Below are 18,388 nucleotides of genomic sequence, written 5' to 3'. Positions count from 1 at the left end.
CAAGTATTATTGTTGAGCCGGATGAGAGAACTCAAGACACCACAAAAGTTTGAATTTGCAAGGGTGGCCCTGGTCACCAACATGATAAAGGCAAAACGAATGAAATATATAACAAGAATATAAATAACAGTCAATAAAATAAAGTAGAGCAAACTCCAGGGTTAAAAAAACGCAAGTGTCCATACGTTCTGTGCCAAGCAACTTCATGCGGTGGCAGCAGTGAATGCTGGCTACTTGTTTATTGATATGGGAAGAGTGTAGATTTTTTTTTTATCTGGGAGTTTTGGCTATCCCCTGCTCTAAACAGAATTCCTCAAGAATGTGGCCTCAGGTGCACCCCAGTCTCCAATGTGAGATGTGGTTCGCCTTTGATTTTAATTTGATTCCAGCACAGTTGAGTAGTTGCACAAATCACATTTCAATTCACGAATACACGATTGTATTCCATAAGAGGCAAACTCATTGCCCCGGTTATTTTATTTAAGAGGTCAAAGTGACCCAGAACTCTCTATTTGTTCAATGCAAATCTTTACTCTGATTAACGCGCTGAAGTAAAAAGATAGGATTCTGAATATTTTTTTCTTCTGATGTTTTGTATTTTGAACAAACTACCTCAATTAGAGGCAGGAACAGAAGAGACAGGAAGAGTAACACATCGATTAGAAGACATACGGAAAGTTACGTAAATCATTTTGAATGTAGAAAAAACGTAAATTGGTTTTGGGCATAACACACAACTATAAGGAAAAAATGCCTGTTGTCAAGAATAACGACAGAATAGCAGAGGGATGGAAAAAACTTCGAGTGGTCTTCACCAAGCAGTTAATAGATAATGGCTGATTATCAAGACTTTAGTGGAGTCGAAGAATATAAACTATATAAGAACTATATTCTTAGTTCTTTCGGTAAAGTCACGTTGAAGGGAAACAATAACATAATAATATATATAAAATAATAAAAATTCTCACGACGTTTCGACCATAACACAAACGCTTTGTGTTATGGTCGAAACGTCGTGAGAATTTTTATTGTTTTATATTTTTTTTATTATTTTATTGTTTCCCTTCAACGTGACTTTACCGAAAGAACTAAGAATATGAATTACTGCAGTCACGAAAGCTTTAAATCCAAATTTATATCAGAACTATTGCGCATGTATTAAGCATGTTCTATTCAGAATGAAAATAATTCACATACTGAATAAAAAAATGCATACGGATTAGAACAATGTTAATGATACGGTACATGCACCTTGTGTGTTAATATTGAAGCTATTAAAGTATTGTCAAACTGCATGTATTAACTATTTCTTTAAATAATGTAGACATTGATCCTCTGGGTCATAATTATCTAAACATATTATAACATTCGTCCAAGTGTCTATTTTTAAAGTTGAAGTTGTTTTTTGACCTCTGTGCACACAACTCTCATATTTATGGTTGTTTATTGTTTGCTTAATTCTCCAAAACTTACCCATGTGTGAAATTTTCAGTGCCGGTCATTAAAGTGCATTACTCTGCCTGGGGCGTTTTCGCAGAGGTGAGGTCATTTCATTGGCCCACCCTTCTGCAATTTTTCCATATGGGCGCGAGGCAAGCCAGTGGCTCCTGGACCTATGGGGACACAGCTGGACTGTAGGAATCAAGACCGAACTGTGGAGCACAAAGCTGAGCCATTGTGAGACAATTCGTTGAACTCTGGAACAATCACCTGGACTTTAGCCATAACTCGTGGTTGGAAATGTGAGAAACTCAGCTGGACTGTGAGACACAATACTGGACTGTGGAACAAATGTTTATCCTGTAAGACACTTAGTTGCCCTCTGGAAAACTCATCCGAACGGCGGAACATTGAGTTGAATTGGAGAACATATGGCTGGATTGTGAAACTCAAAACTGGACTGTGGCTGTTCCATGAAGCCAATTATTGGCCTGTGAGACAGTCACCTGGACGGAGCATCGCGTGGCTGGTCTGTGGAGCACACGGGAAGCCCCGGCAGAGGGAGACAAGGAAGAGGGAGCGGGAGACAAGAACTGTGTTTGGGCAATGGGGACCCATGAGGGTTGTAGCACACGGCTGCTGCTCATCACCACATTCTTCTGGGTTTCATTTGTGATCGTGGTCATCGGTGTGCCAGGTAAGAGGCACAAATCAAATAATATTTGACACATGTGAAGTGCCTACAATTGTTGGGGGCATTTAAGCAGATAAAGTGGTCATGGCTTTTTTTTATTTTACCCAAAAACTTCACCTGCTGTTTATTATAGTCAGTTATTGAACGATGCAGAGCTATCATAAGGTTAATTTAATAATTTGTCGCTCATAAAATGGGTTCGTTGTAAAGTTCAGTACGATGTGAATCTGTGCTCAGTCATAAACAGTATAATGAATAAATGCAACATCCCAAGATGCTGTGCAGAACGAGTCGTGACAAGGAAATGTGAATGTTTTATTGAATGTTATGTCGAGCAGCTGTGATTTAAGTGGTAATTGTACGAGATCAATATACTTTTGCAGTTGCATTCCCCAAGCAGTAATTCATTATAAAGTACATGCAATATAATTAACTTTTTTGCTGTTTTAATAGCTTGGGTGTTTTATTTATTTTTCTAGCTGCGATCCCATCATTAACACTATGGAGTCTTTACAACATGTAAAAAAACAATGGAATTGAGACAGAAATTGCGTCTTGGAGTACCACTTATGTTTCCAACTTTGAATCGGGTTCACCAGCACGACATTGTCAGGGAAATGTAGTCACTGGAATAAATCCACCCCATAATTTTACAGTCAACATGTATAAATGAACATGTAGTTATGTTCTGTACTCGGGTGCACTGATGGCACAGTGATGATCGCACTCCACAATGAACCAGACTACCCGAGTTCAATTCACCAACTCCGCACTGAAACCAAACGGTGCAGTCTGGTCAAACAGCCCCATGACTGACATGGTGTGTGGGGAGGCTTTTATCCTGTCGAGAATTAACAAAGGGCTGTATATTTTAGATGTATATACACTCACACCCTAGGAATGCTACTCACTTCTCCCATGCAATGTGAAAATACCTCACATTGCATGACCCTTCGTAATGTATGACTCAGGCCATGTCCACAGTGTGACTTGCAGCGGTGCATTATGCACACTGCAGTTTCGTGAATGCTTCTGGCTTCTGCAGCCATGAAATTATTGTGTTTATGCTAAAGGAACTGCATGTACCTTGCCTGTCACTAATGGGCTCCCCATCTCCATGGAGACCCCCACCCCTCCGCAATTGTGGGTAGCACTCATGAACTGCTTGACACAAGCCGTTATCTCGTGGATAAGTACCAGACTGCGAGTCCTAAGCTGGCCGACGCAATTGTGATGCTTCATTAATAATCAGAAAACAAAAAAGACAAAGTTATAGTCCAGCACACAGCCACTGCGCCCTCGTGACCTCGATACCGGACCGTACACATTTTTGGTTTTTATATTTTTTCTCTCTCTCTCTCATTCGCGAATCTTCAAACTAGCGTGAAACAACACAGCCTTCCGAAGTAACACACAAAATAAGAGCTAATTATTTGTGTGCGCAGGGTGGGCAGGTAAGCGCGGGCAGGCGGGCGGGGTTTGCTGCGTTTCGCCCTCTGCTTGAAATTCCAGAGTAGTCGCTCACGTGTCTGTGTGTGTGTGTGTTTGTGTGTGTTTGTGTGTATCTGTGTCTGTGTGTGTGTCTTTGTGTGTGTCTGTTTGTCTCACGTGCCCCCCCCCCCCCCCTTGGCGTGCGACTCTGTGCCACTCCAAAGACGACGAGTGCCCGGACACCAACCCGGCGAGCGAGACCTGCGAGTACGACGAGGTGTGTGACGAGGCGCGTTGCAAGTACAACGAGTACGCCACCTGCCACCCCAACCGCTGCGGCACGTGCGAGGCGGTGTTCCGCAGCTACGACCACGCCATGGTGAACTGCACCCGGCGTAAGACGCGCACGTGCGCAAACCCGCGTGGGGCCACGCGCGGTGCCTCTGTACAGCTCCCACTGTGTCACTTGCCCTGCCTTATATACAGGCCAACCCAGACCATTCGTTGGTCACCCCGTGCCCGTGTGGATCGTCGCAACGTTCATCCTACGAAGTCCCATCGCAAGAGAGAAACGTAAAGGAAATTGTTTTCTTGTGTCCGTATTTGAAGTCGGATGTAGGCCGTATGGGGCCGTCCATAAATGACGTCACGGAACTAAGGGGGGGCGGAGGGGGTGGTCAGACATTTGTGACGATGTGTGACAAGGGGGGGGGGGGGTTGAGAAATGTGACGTCACATCAAAATGCGCAACTTTAAATAAATATAGACAACACGTTCTACTTAATTAAATATACTTTTTTTAAATAATGTTTTCTCCTACAACATCAGAATGCAGCGCCACATTAAATACGCACTACAATGACAATAGTTTAAAGCGATTTGAAGGATGTTTTTTTGGGAGGGGGTGCAGAGCTTTGTGACGTCATATTTGAGGGGGGGGGGGGATCTGACCTATTGCGACGCCGTGTGACGAAGGAGGAGGGGTCAAAAATCGTTCAAAATCGCGTGACGTCATTTATAGACGGCCCACTATGGACCTGAAAAGTCAATTTCCCTGTACAAGAATACGGATAGACCGTGTGGGTTGACAGGCATGCACTATACACTTCACCGGGGACGTGCGGTCAGGGGAGGCAGGGTAGGCAGAGCCTCATCTGTCAGACTCCAATGAAAATAGCTGTTACGAAAAGTAAAAAAAAAGAATAATAAAATCAAATAATTATTAAGATTTTTCCACTGATCTGTGTTATAAATGTCATTTCTGTACGATTCCAATCATTTTTAGAGTCAAAATCGCCAAATTTGCAGAGCTCCAGGTAACTTATTTCACGTATGTGTATAAAGATATTTAGGCTCGCTGGTCTCGTCATGAAACGGCAATGAAAAAGCACCAGGGGAGGCAGCTATCACATCTGCCTCACTGAGGGGGGGCGTGTTTAACACGCCCCCCCTCCGTGAGGCCACGCCCCCTCCATGAGGCCACGCCCCCTCCATGAGGCCACGCCCCCCTCAGTGTGTGAATCTGACACTAGCCAGTGCCTCCCCAGCTAATGACCTCACCGTACGTCACTGCACTACACTACTATACCACTACACTACTATACCACTACACTGCTATACTTGTCAATCCCTTGTCAGTGCCTGCCTTATTACAGACCAATTCAGACCTTACTGGTCACCCCGTGCCCGTATCAATCTAAACGTTCATCCTACAAAGTCCCATCGCAAGAGAGAAACATAAACAAATTATTTTTTGTGCCCGTATTTGAAACGGTTGTACGTCGTATGGACCTGAAAGCCCAATTTTCCCTGTACAAGAATACGGGTAGACCGTATGGGTTGAGAGGTATGCCAATGTCGTGTCGTGCTGCTTTGGAGGGCATATAGGTTGGTGGGTGGCCAGGGCTAACAGGGTTCAGCCCACATCAAACCCATCGCAGACCAGCGCGCATTATTCAAGCACAGCCGAGGCACAGTGAAATCTCCTCTCGAAGCCGGATTCGACGGGGAAAGTGCGCAGTGTCATCACGGGCAGAGCGTGCCGTAAGTAGTAAGACTGATGGCGATCGGTTAACCAGTGTAAATGAACACATTATTTAGTGTAACTGGGTCGGCAGTGGTGCACATCGCTAGATGTTAATGGTTTTATTTGGCCATGTAATTTAGTTTACTTGTATGCATGTATGTTGAACTTCTTTCGCACCATACGTAACCAACAGTGCTAATTCAGACAATGTCCAAAAACGAGACGGCACAAAGCCACGGAGCAGGTGGTGGATTGACACAATAGGTGAACCCGTGCCCTTGGGTGTTTCTGTTACCACGTGACCTGCATCACCTCCGATTAGCACGCTTGACCACGTACGGTGCGAAAGAAGTTCAACATACATCGAAGTGCCACTCTTGTTTGTGGACATTCATTTATATGTAATAAAAAGTATATATTAAAAATGTTTTTCTTCTATTTCAGCCTTCGAAAAATGTACTTCAGCCCTTGTAGAATGTTTTCACCTGCTGCATATTCTGTAGGGTGGTGATTTAATTAATAGCCCTGGTGGCAGTGGAGACAGCACACGTGCTCCACATCCTTGAGCCTACCTCTCCACTCTCACTAGAATGCCCTTTTAGATTCCTCTTACACCGTAGGGCCATGCGTGCTGCTGTCCACCCACACCCCGGTCGTGTGCCGTGCCGGCCTACATAGGTGCTGCTCACAAAAAGCTCTTGCCCCCAAAAAGTATGTTAAGGCTACACGGTGGGGGGGGGGGGAGGCGGTGATGGTTGGGGGGGGATCTTTCTCTTCTTTGTCCTTTGCAGTGACCCCCAAGTGTCGCCTCATGCACCTGGAGATGCTGCACAACCGTCAGAGCGCGGCGGGGAGCAGTGCCAGCGACGAGGTGTGGGACCTCGTCGACCTGGACGAGCCCTTCGAGCCCTCCTGCCACTCCAATGGCTCGTTCCAGTCCAAGCAGTGCGACAGCGACTCGGGGCTTTGCTGGTGTGTGGACAGCGCCGGCGTCCGCGTCACTGACAAGAAGGTGGACGGCCCGCAGTGCGTGCGCCTCGTCCAAGTGCAGTAAGCGTTGCGTTGTTGCGCATCCGTACTGGACTCAGATTTAAAAAAATAAAAATGTATTTCTCAAATTCTGCTTCATGCACATGCGTACCGGCGGAGTCCGTGACGATTTATGACAATGACCCTGTGCGCAAAGCGTGCGACGGTGTTATGATTGTGGACTTATCAATGCTTGTACGTGTGCGTTTGTCCAATCTACTGGATGATGACGGCCTTTCCACGCCGTGCGGGTCGTAGGGTTTATTTGACCATACTTCTTTGGCGCTGCTCTGGGCGGATTAATGAAGTTGGGGATTACAGACGTGGCCGCATAGAGTGCAGTCTGACGCTATAATTTTCTACACTCCCCTCTGCTAACCACAGTGCAGCAACAGTCCTGCAACCGCCCATGAGAACCTGGCATACACGGCGGTCACCCATCCAAGCGCTATCCAGACTCAACCCTGCTTAGTTTCCGAGATCTGCACTTAAGCGAGCGCAATAAGGGATGAAGATCTCGTAAAAATAATATAGGGAATAATCTGTTATATATGTAATTGGTCTACTGTGAGTTTTTAATTTGGTCCCCTTCAAAGTAGTTGTCTTCTACACGAATACATCGCTGCCAGCGATTGGGGGTTGCTTTGTGGAAGCAATCTTGTAAAGCCTTCGCGCAAGAAGTATATTAGTTGCCTCATGATGTTCTTAAAAGTCCTCAACATTCTCAAAATTAATTCCTTTCAAAGTGCATCTTACACACTGCCCTCTCTGCATGGTGCACTTTCACCACGAGAATTCAAAAGTTGTCAAACTCATGTATATAGGGCCTGCTTGTGTCATCATTGCCCTGCTGGATCACACCACCGGGTGTACAGAAAACTGGTAATGGGATAAAAATGATATTTGGTCAAATTAAAAATAAGATACCATCTGTTGAATTTTAATTACAAAAAAAATCAACAAACAAAATTATTCACTAAACCTTGTATTTCGAATAACAATGGTGATAAGAATAGTAATTGCCAATTTCTTATTACACACGTACATATTATACAAATTGTTGTGAGTGATAACAATGGTGATGGTGGTGATGACAGTCTCATACAGATTGACTTGGAGTTTGGAGATGACACGAACAAAATTATTCTGGGGAGAACACCTGAACTAAAACGGTATTGCTGCAGTCACACGCCACACCATAATTGACTCACGTTACATACTAAGCTGTTTGATGATGCTGTTTAGGATTCCGCCTATTCCAGATTTTCCATTCGCATTCACTGTGTGTGATTATCCCCACTTACGCAGACGAGTGGCAGAAATGATGGTGAGAGAATACACGATTAAGAAGAGCCAGATTTTAGAAATAAGCGTAAGTTTAATGTTTCTCTACACTCCGAATGTTTGTAAATCACTAATGCCACAGTTTATCCTAGAGATTATGTTCACATTGCAGCTGGTTAGACATGCAGCCGTACACATACACACGCTAATATGAGCACGATTCTGTCCAAAGGTGAAGGAAAACCAACTGAAGGTGTCCATCAAGATCAGTGAAAACAACACGAAGGAGCCTGTGGACATCGCCACAGTGGCATACTACGTGGAACGGGACGTAAGTGACGATAAATACAACTCTAGGTTTTCCTTCAGAAGAATAAAATGGGACTGCGCTATCTGACTGTGTCAGTCATCGATTACTCTACCGATTACCACTGTGAAGGGACGTCACGAGCAGAAATTGGTGACATCATCAGCTGTGTCACGCTGGCAAAAAAAAAACCTCAACATATTCGTCAATAACTATATCTTCAAAGAAAACAAATGTTTTGCGCAATATTTTAAGTCAGTATTATTGACGAATGTATTGAGTTTGTTTTATTATTAATTGTGCTTGCACACCACTGCCAATGCAGCATTGCCGTAAGATGTGTGTCACGCTGAGCGTGACTTGTAAGCCAGATGCATTCACCAAGTAATCAACCGCATAAATATATAGTTGATTACAATTTTAACTTCTTAGATTTAATCGTCCGAGCTTTAGGATCATCCCTTTTTTCTCTACACCTCCGTGAGACCGATGTTGCTCGTTCTCCCTCACTCCGACTACAACAGATGCGACCATTCACACCGCTGGGGATGTGAAAGTGTTGCTGAGCCTGCCGGGGGTGGCAAGGCAAAGGGCCGCGCTGATCCCAACACAGTTTAACACGAAGCAGGCTTTCGCGACAAATATTATCTCCATATATATAAAAGGCAAAGTTGTGATTATGTGTGTCTGTTCAAAATGTTTAGCGTACTTCCCGACATGCAACAAACTTGAAATTTGCTATGTTGGTACTTTCCAGACTGTACAGCATGCAAAAATTATAAAAAATACACTTATATATATTTTTTTGGGGGGGAGCTCAATAATGTATATATTTTTTGCACGGCAAGTGAGCTGTGACGTCAAATCTGTCATGTGACCCGCGCATGTGGAAGCGTAACGCATTGTAGTGTAGTGGTTAGCGCGCTGTGTATGTGTCTGTGTGTGTCTGTGTGGAAGCGTAACGCATTGTAGTGTAGTGGTTAGCGCGCTGTGTATGTGTCTGTGTATGTGTCTGTGTGTGTGTCTGTGTGGAAGCGTAACGCATTGTAGTGTAGTGGTTAGCGCGCTGTGTGTGTGTCTGTGTGTGTGTCTGTGTGGAAGCGTAACGCATTGTAGTGTAGTGGTTAGCGCGCTGCGCTACGAACCCGGCGACCCGAGTTCGATTCCCGTTCATGGCCACCACCGGTGACGATTATTTTAACCGGTCCTGGGCCTCCCCTAGGTCGCCTCAGCCTCAAACGAGTAACTGCTGTGGTGTGTGAACACCGCCACTGGGGAGACAAAGGCGGCCGGGCGTGGTGAATTCAAGTCCCGGGAGAAGCCGGGTAGTAAAGCTAGTTCATTATAAAGGTTTTTGGGTTAGATCACATAAGCATAAATGTGTTATAACCCTCCACCACCCGACACAGCCAGTATTTATACTTACACGATCTTCCCCAAAAACCTTTATTACGATCCCAATATATATTCAGCCAAAAGGCAAATGTGTCAAAATGTGTTTCCTATGTGTCGTCGGAGATGATAAAATAACTGCAATCACGGGATTCAAATAATTTGACACTCTGCTGCTTTGTATGCAAGAATAGTTTTGTTTGAAGAAACTATTTGGAGAATACTCTTTGGTTCTATTCGGTAAAGTCACGTAGGTAAAAAAATAAAACAACAAAAATCACGACGTTTCGGCCACAACACAAGCGGCCTTCATCAGGTGAAGGGACCAGCCTGTCTCGAAGACTGCGCTGGAGAATATAACAAAGCAAGCAGACTATTGTTTGCACAAAATAACTACCTCAAAGATGGAAACGATCATTTATTGAAAAATATCAAGATGCTCCTTCATGTATATTAAAAAAAAAACACATTACACGATATATACTTACTGTTTTAGCCAATGTACTTTATTATGTATCTACAATTGTCGCAATGTATATATGAAGTGTGCAAATGCATATACTGTTATCAATGCAATTGGCCCAACTTCGCAACACAGGAGTGTCCAGAAAGCGAGTCTTGGAGCTAAGTGAGGAAGTCCCGGGTGAAGTAAAGGGAAACGATCTCTTGTGTATCAAGAAGTTTCGCAAGAGGGATGATGACAGTGGGGAACCAGTGAGGAACTAACAGAGGAAGAAGTAGAACAATCAAACAATAAAACATCTAATTAGGCCAGGTTCAGTGTAACGACGAGCTTAAGATTGTAGCCATGCCTTAGTCTTACAAAACAACAGTTTTTCTGCTATGAATTCAGCGAGGCGGATATGATTCTGCACAATGGTTAAGATGAGTGGCGAGCGATATCTAAACCGGCCCTGGGCCTCAATTGGGCCAATAGAACCTCATCTGAGCACCTGGTGCCTCCCTTGGGTCGATAGAATCTCAACTGAGCATCTGCTGCCTCCCTTGGGTCGATACAAGCTCAGCTGAGTGCCTGTTGCGGTTTCTAAACATCAGCCCCTGGCCAACAGCAAAGGTGGCCCGGGTGAGGTCGAGCAGGCCACACCGTGCCGTACACGCCTCGCCAGGTGGGCGCTCGCTGACAGAATCTTGGCCCAGCAGTGCGCGCAGGCCACTCAGGGCGTTGGTCGCCTTCATCTCGTCGCGCCGAGCAGGTGAAGCGCAACGCGCTGCCGCTGGTGGTGGCCGGCCACCGTCTGGAGCCGCGCGTCGTCCTCGTCCTCTACTTCGACAACGAGGCCCCGCGCATCAACATGAAGAGCGTGTTCCCAGGCGTGGCGGCCATCATCATCGTCATCGCGCTCGCCGTGCTCACCGGAATATCCGTGTTTGTGAGTCTAAGTGGTCATCGCTGTCATTCACCATCGTCATCATCTTCATCATCATCATCAGAGTCTTCTTATTCAAAGACTTGGGAATGTAAATGAACCAACTTTTTATTTTATTTTACCAGGTAAGGCCCACTGAGCTATATAGAAGCGACCTGGCCACAAATGATAGCCCAACGAAGTGGCCTATTGCGTGGAAATTTCTATCAGCCAAGTACATTAAACGCATGTTTTTAAATGTGGTAAGAAAAACCGGAGGACCCGGAGAAAAATCCACCTGATTACGGAGAGAACATGCAAACTCCAAATATACAGGCGTCACTTTCGGGGTCGACCCACAACCTTCTGTATACCAGGCGAGGTAGCTAACATATCAGGGGAAACGTGAATATGCCAAACTTCTTCTTCCTGTAGCCTTCATCGACCACCAGTGTGGCTCCTCATCATGGCACACGTAGCTACTTGCTCCCCCAACTGTGTCTCTCTGTGCCTGATCACAATGATACAAGTGTGGAACTTATTTGTTTTGCGTCTAAATGCGACCGTATCTCAAGACACAGACACAGTGAGCACATTTATTTTGTAAACAGTTAGGGAGTCATGCGCTTTCAGATGCGCTTCTGTGGCCGTCTGGAACGCTTTCCACTTTTAAGTCAAGATTAAAAACGAATGTAGGACTGCTTTTTGTGTCCTTCACCCGCACCTCCGATCAGCACGGTTGGCTACGTACGGTGCGAAAGAAGTTGAACGTACATACAGAAGAGGAAGACCTTGAGCATTGGCCTTGAATAGAAGCAGGAAGTCAAAAGTACCAGATGGCTGGGGGAAGGAAGTTACAGACTGGGGGAAGCAGAGGAGAATGACTGACTTCCCACAATCAGCTCCACCGGCATCCAACGTATAACATTCGACATGTAAAATGCAACAATCCACTAATTAAAAAATCTAGTCTTACAAGCACGATACGTGGATCGAATCGTCCATGTCAATTTTTTTTAATTCATGTACGTTGTGTGTAATTGATTCACTTGACCCACCAGTCACAAGAGGCACAGGATAACATCAAAACGTTCTTGAAATGAATGGGAACCATGAATTGTGACAACTCATTGAACTGCAAGGGACTGAATCGTTCCATGCCCAACAATTATCATCGTCATCGGTAGATATCATTGTGATGCACACCACAAACCAATCAACTTATATGGACGGTTGATGGATCGCTCAGAGAATTAGCATGATTATTGTGATCAGTTTTTTTTTAATCTTGTGCATTGGCTACATGGGCTGGAAGAAGTAAGGATATCTATATTTCCCTTTGATGAACACAATCATTAAACTACTTTGGAAAAATGAGGATGTTTAAATATATTCCTTTCATTTCAGGTTGTTGTCACGCGGCGATCACAGGAGGAGAAATGCAGGGTGTACTTCATCGAGGTAATAATGAACCACAATGAAGCAAAGACAGATAAGCATTTGTACATAATTAACTATTGAGTATGTCACACTTATAAATTATTTAACATAATTGTATGCATTGTACCATCAAAAGTGCATTATCTTCCTTCCATTCTATGCAGTGATGGTGTCGAGTTTGTGATTGTCATTTTCGATTAATATCTGGCATCAAAGCTCTGGCTGTAATGCATTATTTGCGTGTCGTTTGTTTTTATTTCAACCAGGAAGGGCAGGAGATGGTGGAAAGAAGAGAAGGAAGCTTGGAAATTGAATAATGCTTCAACGCTTAACACTCAATGCTATAATAAGTTATTCTTACCAAAATTGTGTGCAAAATAGTACCATCTTCCCCAACACGATTTCCCCTTTTTACTCACAATCAAGCAAAGAAAAGATTTTGGTTTAGCACGTAGGCTCTCAGTTTAACACGTAGGCTTTCGCGACCAATATTATCCATAATCGACGTTTTTGGGTTAGATCACGTGAATATAAATGTGTCGTTAAACCCGCCACTTCCCGACACAGCCAATTAGTAAGGTTTGTCACGTAAACAAAACATGGGAATCTGTTACTAGTTCGTTACGAGTTCAGCACACTGGTGTGTTGGAGATTAAACCCACAACATTTACATTGTGGTGTGCTGAACTAGTAACGAATTGCCATGTTTTGTTTATATGTGTTATTACCCATTATAGTCTACAACAGCATATATTGATTATATAATAGAATAATATTTACTTATTTATCTAAGAAAGCACCCAGTCCCTAGACTCTTGTTCAGGAGGGTCCAACATTGGGACATTTGACCCACTCAAATTATAGTTTATGTTTTTATCCGTGGGAGGGAACCCGGAAAACCCGGAGGAAACCCACGCAGAACAGGGTGAGAACCTACAAAATCAAATGGCTGATTTGTAAAAATGTATTTTTGCATTAAATAAAGCGGGCCCCATCATTTAGGCATGGTACATGCCAATCACACCCGGCAACCATAATCAGAATATGTTTAACAAGCCTGACTCCGCTGATAAGATCCCAAATGTTTAAAAACTTTTCCAGAATGTGCTTGCTTAAACAAATGCTGCTTGATGATATTGATCTGGAAAGCGAATAGGACAATAGGGAATATATTACAACATAGTTTATGGAATGTGGAGACAGAACGGAGGTTTGTTTATATATGTTATTACCCATGATGTTCCACAAAAGATGCTAAATTAGTTTTCCAAAATAACATTGCAGTCATACAAATATCAAACGTCGATCACTAAACTGTGACTGGCTAAACTTGTTGGCAGTAACCTCTACAATATATATTTTAGGGGGATTAAACAGTTACCTCCTATCTCCAGGTCATGGGCCAGAGCAGGCATTGTTACTACCTAAGGCAGACACACTTTAGTCGTGCCAATTTATTTATATGGCTAACGAGAGTTCATTACTCAGTAACCTTGCTCATTTTTAATTCCACCACATCTCCACTGTTGTTGGCTACGTAGATAATTGGGAACCGCTCGAAGTTGTGTCACCTTAGATCAGGGGTGGGGACCGTCCGGCCCGCGGGCCGCGTGAGGCATCGCGAAATCGTTTGGTGTGGCCCTGCCAAGGCAACCGCAGGCGGGACTCGAAATTAAATCAATCTAGGAGCAAACCTGGAAAAGCAGTTGCGAGTAGCAACATCATCAATTCCAGCTCACCAAAGAGAAGCTGTTCCAGTCATAACATTAGGGGTGAGTTAATTAAATGTTTGAGCAAATATAACAGGCTAATTTTTCAGTTGATCATTTTGTATGGCCCGCGAATGATGTTATAAATATCCAAATGGCCCTTGGCAGAAAAAAAGGTTCCCCACCCCTGCCTTAGATGGTACCGACAAGTGAAATATCTGATGTGGGCTCAGGGACGATGTCCGTTTTATATATATAGTCCATAGATAGGAGGTCATTGTTTGTCAGTCGCTGCACAAGACTGACTACGTTAAAATTGGTGTCTTGTAACTTGTTGTGTGTTAAAGTCGACGCCTATAGTCGGGCGAGCGGTAGTGTAGCGGTTGGCGCGCTGCGCTACAAACCTGACCAACACCAGCGACGATTATATAAAATTGGTCCTGGACTTCCCCTAGATCGACTCAGCCTCAAATTATTACCTGGTGTGGGGTGTAAACATCGCAACTGGGGAGGCGACAAAGGCGGCGCAGTGTGGCGTTGGCCACCCACCCCCTGGTGTGCCGCTTTAGTCTTCATAGGTGCTCCTCGCCATATAGCGCTTGCCCCAACAGTCTGTTAAGGCTACAAGGGGGGAATCTTTATCTATTGTCAGTCGTCGTTGGTTACAATTGTGTATGGTGCTCACCAGTGATCTGTCTGCGTTAACACAAATATGTTCAGAAAATTGGAAGTTGAAGAGAGTTGCCCTCCTTCATGAGCAGCTTAGAATGTCTTTTTTTAATGATGAGGTTATGGACAAGAGGAGTTCTGTAAATTGAAATATGTGCTTTAACTTGAAATCGCATGCGACTCCGCGGAGTGGCAAAAAAACAAATGAAGCAACTGAGCAGGCCACGTTGTGTCTGCGCTCGGCTGCTGCACACCAACTACAGCTGACATCAAAGCTGCAAAAGAGCGACAGCGCGCCGAGCTTGACTGTATTCCGGTTGGATGAACCCAGGGACCAGATTCTTGAAGTCCCCTCTCCACGCAACTCCTCCACACACGCTGAGATCAGGGCGAGGGACTGCCACGTGTGAGAACGGAGTCGTTTGACTCTTTTCTGCTTCAGTTTGGCAAAGCTGCGCCTCGGTTTTGGAGAAAATACTTAAAAAGTGAGTGTTTAAAAAAAAATACATTTGCAACTCTTGCTCGACTGCTGTGTTTGGGAAAAGAAAAACACGGCACTCTGATGCGTTCGCTGCAGTAGTCAGAATCCTTATAACGTTAAAAAAATCCGCGATATATATAGAGTTCCTTTCTCGTCTAATAAACACATTTAATAAGCAAATAGTCACCCTGTTTTTTGAGTGAAATCATGTTTAAATGACGTTTAAACGTTACTTTTGGTACATTTACACGACTGAGTTTTCAAACTAATTAAAAAATATATATTTTGCTCGTGTGGGCAAAACTGGCAGTAATTGTTGGGGGGGGGGACGCGGGGGAACGCAGTTAATGTGAGTGTGTAAACAGATAGACGTGAATCCATTGGTGATGGGGCCGAGTTGATATGAGCACGTGGTAGTCCCTTGACACGTGGACATTGAGTGAAAAACGTGCCGTTCTTTAAGTAGTGGGTTTTCTTTTTTCTCAAAGCAATGTGCTTCCTCTTACAAAATACGCGCGCGTACGTTACATTATGCAGCACGCCAGTTTTAAAGAGTTTGCCTTAAGCTGTATATTGTTGTTGTCACACAATGCATCGATATATACTGACTTCCCATTGCGATGAAAATCAGCCGCAGTTACAATTGTACGAGTCACTTTTAACCATGAAAGTCTATGGCTTTGTCCGTCACATGCAAAATAAAACGTGTACCAAAAATACCCCGCAGCAGAGCAAGGTACAGAGTATTAGCCGCCGTGAAATTATTGATAGAGGTCTTTATAATCAGGTTCTGGGACCAGTGAGAGACTGCACATTTTTTTTTATACGAGAGACCTGGGTTCTAAAAACAAGAGCCGGTACGGTACAAGAAAAGAAGATGCTTCAGCAACTCAATCCTGGGAGCGTGACCTTGTTTAAAGGGGGGCGCACACACAGGGATGGAGGCACAACACAGTTCAAGTTAAACTTTAAACCAATGTTACACACGGAACGACGGTATGGTCTGCTTTGTCTGATTTTGCTCTCCCTCCCTGCTACCAACACTTTTGGCAAACTTGATTTGTAATAACACGTAGGCTTTCGCGACCAATATCATCCATAATATAGGTATTTTTTTGGGTTTTATCGCGTAAATATGAACAAATCTGGCTATCGCCTTATGTAGCTAGTTGTAATTACTGGCGAAACGTACTCAGATTGTAATTGTTGTGGATTTACCCTCCAACACACCCGTGTGCTGTACTAACAACGAATTGGAATGTTTTGTTAACGTGACAAACCTTACGAGTTGGCTATGTCGGGTGGTGGCGGGTTTAACGACACGTTTATATTTATGCCATCAAACCCCAAAAAAACCCTATATTATTGTCGATTTGTAATCATTTACAGTCGAGGAGTCTGAGCCTTTTACAATAGATTACATTGAGATTACATTTACATCAATCGTAAATGTAATCGAAATGTAATAATTAAATGTAATTAATGTGTAAAATATGATGCAGAAGGCAATGATCGGAAGGATTTTATAATTCTTAGTGCATTTAATTAATCCGGTTTTGTCATCGACAACTGATAGGGAGGGGATGGGTTATTAAATGTAAAATAAGCTATTATATATTATTCCAGGTTCGTGAAGCAACGCGGCAGAAAGAGCTGCCTCTGAATCTACAGTGTATCCAATTTCAGTGGAAACATAGGGGACACACGAACGTTTCGTTACAATCCTGAAGCTATCTGCCTTGAGCTACGTGAACGACACATCAACATTATTTGCACCTTTTCTTCTTTTTGCAAACAAGAAATAAATGTATCCTCCGTTAATTTTCACCAATTTACAAAAAACTAAATTGATTGTTATTTAGCCATGAAATGTTGTGTGACCACATACATGAGCCCACCTTACAAGTATAAGCCCTTGGAGCATGCCTTGGGAACAAACTGCGCACACACACACACACTTAATGGTGCCACTGCCAAAATTAAATAACCTGACCCTATCCAAACTGCTCAGGCTATGAATAAATATGCGTTCCGGCCATTCTGAAAGGCCTGTTAAACATTAATGAAACAAAAACAACTTGCGCATTCACACCTTGCACGTGACTGCATTCTGGTACAAAGTGCGCAGTGGCACGATTTAAATTGTGACCCCGCTCTGCAAGTAATTATTTCAATAACTCGGCTGCCCATTGTGGCCCAAAGCATGAAATGTCGTAGCAATACCTGCCGGGGATGTGTCAGTGATGGGTGTGGCGCGGTGGTTATCACAACCGCCCTGCGAGCCTGGTAAGCCGAGTTCTATTCCCGTTTCACGGCAGACACGGACGGCGAGGGATACCTGAACGGCGTCCATGAACCCGCGACCTTTGCCTTGCATTGATCAACACAACGAAGCCTGGACAGTCGCTGTGACCAACATGGCACGAGGAGGCCTTCACCCAGCAGTCGATTGACAATGGACTTAACGCGACACGAATATACGTAGGGATTTGTGTACGTAACCGTTGTGCAATTATTATTTTATCGTAAAATGAGTGGAAGATAAATTTTGATTTAAAGCTTTCGTGACTGCAGTAATTCATATTCTTAGTTCTTTCGGTAAAGTCACGTTGAAGGGAAACAACAAAATAATAAAATATATATAAATATTTTATTATTTGTAAGAACTAAGAATATGAGTGGAAGATAGTTTGAAGAACAAAAAAAACTAAGCCGAAATATCCAGTATGTATGTGCATGTATGTTGAACTTATTTTGCACCGTATATAGCCAAGCGTGCTAATCGAAAGTGCGGGGGAATGACAACGAAATAAACAGCCTTGCAGTGGTGTCACACCTGTGTAATGACGACTTGACACACTTCTCTTGAGATGGCACTTTATTTAAGGCACGTTCGCTTGACAACAGGCGGAGACCCCCCCCCATTGCAACAGCCCCGAGTCTCCCGCGCATCTCCCTTTTATATACCAACACGAGGCCACGCCCCCCTTCTCGATCCTTCTCGCCGACTCTGGCCGCTCGCTCCACCGGCAGACTCTACCGTCCTCTCCCGTCACCTGGCCACACTCCCTTCTCGAACATTCCCATAGCCACCAGTCCCTTCGCACTCACAACTGACT

General features: G+C 44.0%; 1 protein-coding gene across 2 annotated transcripts in view; it reads left to right on the top strand.

The window, feature by feature from the left end:
* The window catches only part of LOC116943207 (epithelial cell adhesion molecule-like), a 40,491-nt gene extending 23,397 nt beyond the window's left edge, over positions 1-17,094 (top strand). The window contains exons 2-10 of one of the 2 annotated variants that reach the window (XM_032955877.2): positions 1,538-2,137; positions 3,790-3,960; positions 6,383-6,641; positions 7,718-7,792; positions 7,929-7,992; positions 8,137-8,235; positions 10,818-10,994; positions 12,378-12,431; positions 12,677-17,094. In XM_032955877.2, the coding sequence (XP_032811768.1) occupies positions 2,047-2,137; positions 3,790-3,960; positions 6,383-6,641; positions 7,718-7,792; positions 7,929-7,992; positions 8,137-8,235; positions 10,818-10,994; positions 12,378-12,431; positions 12,677-12,727 (1,041 nt within the window). In that variant the 5' untranslated portion in view covers positions 1,538-2,046 and the 3' untranslated portion in view covers positions 12,728-17,094. The remainder of the gene's footprint in view (positions 1-1,537; positions 2,138-3,789; positions 3,961-6,382; positions 6,642-7,717; positions 7,793-7,928; positions 7,993-8,136; positions 8,236-10,817; positions 10,995-12,377; positions 12,432-12,676) is intronic. The other variant, XM_032955878.2, reaches the window with a different exon arrangement.
* Positions 17,095-18,388: the final 1,294 nt, after the last annotated feature.

Source organism: Petromyzon marinus, chromosome 17 (assembly GCF_048934315.1).
Source record: "Petromyzon marinus isolate PM22_M1 ecotype Great Lakes invasive population chromosome 17, UKy_Petmar_22M1.pri1.0, whole genome shotgun sequence".
In the NCBI taxonomy this organism is placed as follows: domain Eukaryota; kingdom Metazoa; phylum Chordata; class Hyperoartia; order Petromyzontiformes; family Petromyzontidae; genus Petromyzon; species Petromyzon marinus.
The sequence above is the reverse complement of the archived record's forward strand: the minus strand, read 5'-3'. Positions and strand labels throughout refer to the sequence as shown.